At 39.4% G+C, this 6,861-nt stretch overlaps 1 protein-coding gene across 1 annotated transcript in view; it reads right to left on the bottom strand.

Moving 5' to 3' along the window:
• The window catches only part of TRPM7 (transient receptor potential cation channel, subfamily M, member 7), a gene marked incomplete at its 5' end in the record, with an annotated part of 14,098 nt that extends 7,637 nt beyond the window's left edge, over window positions 1-6,461 (bottom strand). Inside the window, 5 exon segments of the mRNA XM_010161172.1 lie at window positions 1,187-1,263; window positions 3,347-4,062; window positions 4,532-4,664; window positions 5,318-5,502; window positions 6,329-6,461. Of these exon segments, the coding sequence (XP_010159474.1) occupies window positions 1,187-1,263; window positions 3,347-4,062; window positions 4,532-4,664; window positions 5,318-5,502; window positions 6,329-6,461 (1,244 nt within the window).
• Window positions 6,462-6,861: the final 400 nt, after the last annotated feature.

The raw sequence follows: 6,861 nt of genomic DNA, 5'->3' as shown, positions 1-6,861 counted from the left end.
AAGAGCGGTACTGTCTGGAAATGCTACTGGAGTTTGCATCCCAACAGTACACCCAAACACTGGAATGACTTCGAGCTACGTCAAGCAGACATCCAGCTGTACTTGTACAAAGGTTCAGCTCTACAACTTTCTTGGGTTTCCTTTTTTAAAATCATGACCAGGGTTTTTTTTACAGGTAATGATATAAGAAAACCGAGTTCCCAGTCTTTGCTGTAGAGAATACATTGGGTACCTGGTGAAAATGTCATTTCTAATAAACAGAAACCTTTACTTACTTGAAGTCTGGTTGTCTCTATGCCCTCCAATATAGCTTTTTTGAAGTCTTCCTGTTGCCCCTATTAAAATAACCAAAGCAAATGGTAAACATTATTACCATAAAAAAACCATGCCCAAAAATACACACAGAGAGCGCTTCACATGTGATACTTATCAGAAGGTCCAGAAGGAGCAACTCAGCAGAGCACTGACATTGCAAATGGTCATAATGCAATTCTCAAGTCAGATTCTGCCCTGGATGAGGGGTAACTGCAAATAGTAACCTGTATTTACTAACTTGTCCTAGCAGCTATAGTGAGAAAACTAGCTTTTTTATCTGTACTACAGCACTTGGAGGACAAAACCTGTCCAAGTTACAGTTAACCACTTCCCATTTAATTATTTCTGTTATTAGGAAAATTTAAAGTTATACATTATTTGAGTTTATGACAAAATTATCAGACAGATCTTTTCTTCTTTGAAGAGTAAAGAAAATTTTTTGTCACTTTTTAAAGTCATACACACTATCATCTTGCTCTATAAATTATCACGTAAATCCCTGAAATCTGCCTAAATGCTCACCTTGGAATTTGTGAGTGTCAAAGATCTCATTAAGCACTAATTATGGGATACATGGTTTTATCTTGATGCACAGCTGTAGCTACCTCAGCTTTCATAACCTCAGATCCTGTTTAGTATTTCATTAGTATCGTATTATGAAGAAACAGTACCTGATGTGTAGCTACAGTTCCCTGAGTTTTCACTGGGTTGTGGGGTTTTTAAATCGTGAAACAGATACACAGCCTTCCAGGCTGCATTTTGCAAGTTCTTTGATGATATTTTCTTAGAGTTTTTCAAAGCATACTGTGAAGTTACAGTTAAAAAAAATTACCCCCATTGAGGTGTTTGACAGGAAGTCTTCCCTGCTTACCTCAATATCAGCACTTCTTTCTTTAATTCTGCTTGCTGCCTCCTTAAACCGCTGTAACTCCATGCTGTCTCTGTGACCTTTGACACAGTGAATTGAAAAAGAGGATTCAAAACCAAAGGCAACCTTCAGCGTTCCGACCATGCCAAGCGTTTGCATCACCACAGCAAAGGGTTGCGAACCATTTAAGGTCTGCGAGCCTGTTTGCACGAGAGGACACTTGCCAAACACACTAAAAGAAAAATCAGCGTAAGTATTAATACGAAACGGCTGCTTTTCCCACATGAAGGCGCGGATTACCACCGTTCCAAAGAGTGAAACCACCATTTTTAAGTTTTACTCGAGCCTTTGCTCCTTGCGCAAAAGGGAGCGGGCAGTCTGAATGAGTATTTTCACGTAGGTATGACAAATGAAGGAAAAGCAGACAGTTTTCTCGAGGCAGCTTTTACAATATACCCTTCATCCTTCCAGAGACAAGAAACACTTTGCAGAGTTTTCCCAAGCACGGGGCTTGATAACGAATGAAAGAACCTGCTTGGCTTCCCAAGAGAAAGCTGCAGCGTAGCGGACGTTTTACGAACCGTGGACAGTAGGAATGAAGAGTATGTTCTAAATGCTGACGATGACCGTACACTAAAAATCTGGCTCCAGTAAAATAAGTATAGTTAGTATTCAAAGTTATTAGTGATGAAGTACATTTAAAGATTAGGTAAGAGTTATACAATCACTGTCTATTATTTCTGTTTAGTCTTGCTTATGGAATTTTACTTTTTTTTGGTTTTTTTTACACCATGAGGAAGTGATAAATGAATGGCTAGTGAGCGCACAAACACGTAGCTACTCTTCCTACACATACACAAACCTAAAAATGCCAGTGCGTGTAGGTAACTCGTAGAATTCCAAGTTGCCCAGCAGCAGCAGAATCTCTTGTTTAAAGACTTAAATTTTTACCTCCTCAACCAACACCGAGACATCCCTGAACAACTTGGGGCAAGACAACACCTCTGCAGGCACCCTGACCATCCCAGATTGCGACCTTCTGCTACCGGCTACGCGTACGTGGGGCATTATTGACTTCACACAAGTCAGTTAGTAAACCCACACCTGTGCTTTGCCATGAATCTGCCACTGTTTTACCGTTCAAACACAGAGGTAACTAACCAAAAAGGTGCACCTTTTTACTGTTAAGCAAAACCCGAGGGGAGGCATAAAGCTGTATTTAATAACAGGACTTTTGGCAGTCGTTTTGGAAGCTTCCAAAGCTACGTTAGCCTAGCCAACAGTGGAAGATCCCAGTTATAACAGTGTTTAGACACACAGTATAGGAGGATTCCTCAGCCTGACACAGATACCACACAGATATTTGTCCAGGATTCCATCAGCCTAAGAAGTCTTCCGTAATCACGTCCAGAAATAGACAATATTTTTAAATTTACGCCATGAGAAGGTAGGAGCTTTATAACGAGTCACAAAAGGTTCGTCTACAACGCCCGTACCAAGTCGTAGAGCTGCTAGTTGCACAGAGCTGCTATACTCAAAAACTGGCTAATGTTTTTCAGAAAAATATTGTCTATGTGACAGAATTATAAAGAAATCATAATAGAAGTTAAAAAAAAAATTCAAGCAACATAGGGAAATTAGAGATGTTAAAAGCAAAAAAAAGCAGAGCAAAATGGTAGAATAAAGTCACCTGCAACCGGAATACACCCAAAATACTATACAATTCTTGATAAGTCAAACCTTGTGGCTTAGATTTGGTCCACAGTTTATGAAGCAGTCCCATAAGGATGTTAGAACATAAATCTTGGGTTTGTAGTTCCATTGCATGGACATGCAGACTTTTGGCAAGTTCATCTTTAAGATTCAATTTTCCATGTGAGCCGCCACAGTTGACTGTTGACGTCAAGTTGCCAGTTGACAAAGAGAACTTCGTTTTGGGGTTGTTCTTCGATAAGTTGACAGGGGACTGGTGATCACATTTGTCAACTCTGCAGCTGTAGTTATCATTAGTGTCGCTCTCATCATGAATAAAACCACAATTAACGTATCCTCCATTTTCAACACAAGGTTGGGTGAAAGCAAGGCAAGCAGAGCCAGAAGCAAGAGGATAAGAGCAGCTAATAATGACTTCAGGACATTCAGAATCTACTCGGTTATACTTACCCACAAACGCACCAAATTCTACATTATTATCTCCTTCTGTAGCCTTAGAGAAAACAGTCTCTTCGTGCTTTGCTGAAGATTCCAGCTGACTTTTGCAACTGGGCCGAGACGGAGTGCTAACAAAAAATTTAGCTGTTGGGGATGTTACATGTGGCATGCTGTTGGATGAATTGCCTAGTTTTTTACTTTTACTAATGGATTTTGAGACCTCCGCGGCCTGTATTCGTTGGCGAAGTTCTGGAGGGGAAACAGCATTTGAAAATAAGGCACTGCCTGAGGAACCTGCCTCTGGAAAGTTTGTTTCTTCTCTTCGAGGAACCGGAGCCAACTCCTGACCAATTGTCTTATGTTGGACTTCCTTGTCATCGCATATAGAAATGTTGCAGAGTAAAGCATTGTTACTTTCAAGGCCTCCTTGCGGAAAAGAACCGAAGACGTTTCCAATGCTGTGCTTTTTCCACACAGAAGATCTTAGAGAGCCATCCTCAATGAGGTTTTGTGCCAGATGTTTTGAAATGCTCAATTCCCGCGTGATTTCGTTGTGAACCTTGCTAGCTTCCGAAGCCTTCTGTGCAGTCAGTGTTTTCAGAGTATCCACAGTTAGGGCAGAGAGATCCTGGAGATGGCCAATCTGTGAATCTAAAGACTGTAATGACCTTTTTATGTAGTTGACACGATCACCAACTTCCTTTATCTGAATGCACATTTGTTCCACCCTAAGAAAAATCAAATTATGAAGTAGCTGTGAAAGGTATTTTTCCTCAATAGGCAAAAGAAACATCTTTGCAACCCTTCCTGCCCATTTAATAAGGGGAAACCCTCCAAAATTTCAAGTTGGTGTTCACTGTGGTGTTGGTCTGTTCTGCAATACATCTTTACGTACTTCTGAATCACAGAATTCACTTACACATCAATACAGGACCTACAGCACTTTTTCCAAGTTATCAATTTATTAAAACATCATGAGAAACTAAATAATACGACTGCCTCAGCCTACCGAGTGCTGCTACAGATCAGGAAGCAACATCCACATTATTAGTTTCTGCACAGCAATGGAAAGACATCAGATAAAGTTTGCATAAATACTTTCCTTGAGCTGCATTCTACCCCCCTTGAAGCACATTTTAAAACCCTGCAAAAGCTCTACGCTTCTCTATCCAGAAACGTTATCAGTAAATATTGTACCGTTCAAATGTGACTCGAATCCTCTCCTCGCTTCCAGAATGAAATTTGTCATCCTTTTCATTGAAATACATCTCAACACACAGCTCTTCAAAATCATGGAGTTTCTTTTGATCTTCTTCCGTCAGGAAGAGTTCTAAAGACAGAATAAATAGTTAAGAAAGTGCGTATGTAGTGAGGTAGTACTGGTACTGGAAACCAATAGCCACAGCTGTACAAAGGTTGTTAAAAACCAAACAAAGCCAACAGCAAAAAAACCCCACAGTGCCAACAAGGACCCTTCCTCTCTCCTTGCCAGAAAAAAGTTCAAGGTCAAAGATTTCCATGAAAATTAAAAAAAAAAAAATAAAAAGGGGATCTGTGCACAACATTGACATTCCTTACGCTCCTGCCCACCAATCCCTTTTTCTTTGAGGCAGAAGCTAGATTCCTTAACTGTATTTTATCATCTGTGGAACGCTTCTGGTTTTTTTTCCCTACCCCTTTTTAAGTTTTCAAAGGATTTCCAATAAGAACACAAGTTTTCCAGACAGAAGAAAATGAAAAAAATCAATCTTCCCCCATTAACACTAACAGGAAATCTAATCTCATGGTTTTGTTAGTTTGCTGTTGTTGTAAGTTAGTTTGACTGGAGATTTCTAGGGGCTGTGTGTTATATCCTTCATACACTGGGACTTTGAACAGAATTAGAGTCTTCATCAATTTTAAACACATGGAAAATTAAGGCCTACTTCGACTGTATTCAGAATATACATTTATAATAAAGAACACAGCACTTTTCTGACATACTTGGCCCATCTGAAGTCTTGTCTGTCTTTCTTCTTTTACATATACAACAGAAGAGCGAAGCCATGTGGCTAAGAATAATCAGTGGTGGAGGCAGAACAGGTTTTTCATGGTAGGCCATAATGAAATGATAGCGTTGATACTTCCACACAATGTTTGAAATTGCCTTGACTTGTAAATACACGTTGCTGAAAGGGAAGAGAAACGCGTTAACGCACCCGGGTGGTTTTTTCATTGGTGAAGGGGGAGGTGGTGGTGGTGCCTGTGGGTTTTTTCAAGGGTTTTCTGAGTTCTTTTAAACACTTTGATAACAAACTTGAATTCTGAAGTAAGAGACAAAAACACATACTTGTCTTTTATTGGAAAATTATTTTAGTGGAAGTTGGAAACACGTTCAAGAAAACACCATGATCCAAAGCAAGGAGAGGGTTGAAAAATTCTCTCGTCTGGTAACATCTCCGTACCTTTCCTCACAAATAAATTACACCGAGATCAAATTTCAGATTTTCCCAACAAACACACAGATTATTTCTAACTAAGTCCAGATTTTTGTGTCAGGCCATGTTAATTCTGCAGCCTGCCATTCTTCGGTGTGAGTGAGCTTTTTCATTCCCATAAATCAAACACTTGCAGAGAACTGTAAAAGACAGTTTACTACAATTCAACTCAACCAAGTAGAGAACGTTAAATTCATTTAGGAACCACAATATACAGATGAAGAAAAAATTTTGCTTGTTTTCTGACAAAGCAAAATTACAAAGTATTTTCAAATTCTCTCAAATTTCCAATTCCCTCATAGATGCAACACACAACAGTCACATCACACACTTCCCTACTTAGTCGCGGCCTTGCGGTGAGGAAGTGACAAAGACCAGCCTTACAACCTGAAAATAATTCCAGGAGATGGGATTGCTTTTAGCTAGCATCAGTTCTTCTGATCTTGTCATGTTATTGCAGTGAAATAGAAGCTTAATCAAAGGATTGGCAAAAATTAACAATTATCCATATACTTACTTGAAAAATGCAATAAGGAGATTAACCATAATTATGTACTGTACAAAGAGGTAGACAGCTTGAAGAAATGGAGTCAACCATGTTCCTGGGCCACAGAGATAAGCAACTTTTTCATCAGAATTGTTTGCACATACTGTGTTGGGAAAAAAAAAGACACAGAGAAAGTAGGTACGACCTTTAGAACTCCCCGAAGGTATAGATAGGAGAAAAAAACACCAAAAACCCACACCACCATTTATAAAGATTGCAACAACCAATTATCATGCACCGGTTCCGCAATTCAAAGCATCTCCACGCCTTTAGGAGTATTGTAGAAAAATACCAGTGACACAATTTCTGGTTCATACTATTATCTGGTTAATGGTGTAACCATATTATTGGATTAAGAAAAAAAAAAAGCCATAATACACCACCACGGCCAGAATTTTGGCATGACAGCTGTGGGGGGAAATTCCAAAACCTTGCTAGGAAATAGCCTTGTGGGAAACTGTGATTAGGTAGAGTTTTCATTCTAAGCCTTTCATTATCTTTTA

Source organism: Eurypyga helias, unplaced genomic scaffold (genome assembly GCF_000690775.1).
Source record: "Eurypyga helias isolate BGI_N326 unplaced genomic scaffold, ASM69077v1 scaffold11701, whole genome shotgun sequence".
Lineage (NCBI taxonomy): Eukaryota > Metazoa > Chordata > Aves > Eurypygiformes > Eurypygidae > Eurypyga > Eurypyga helias.
Note: the sequence above shows the minus strand (reverse complement) of the source record. Positions and strands in the feature narration are given on the sequence as shown.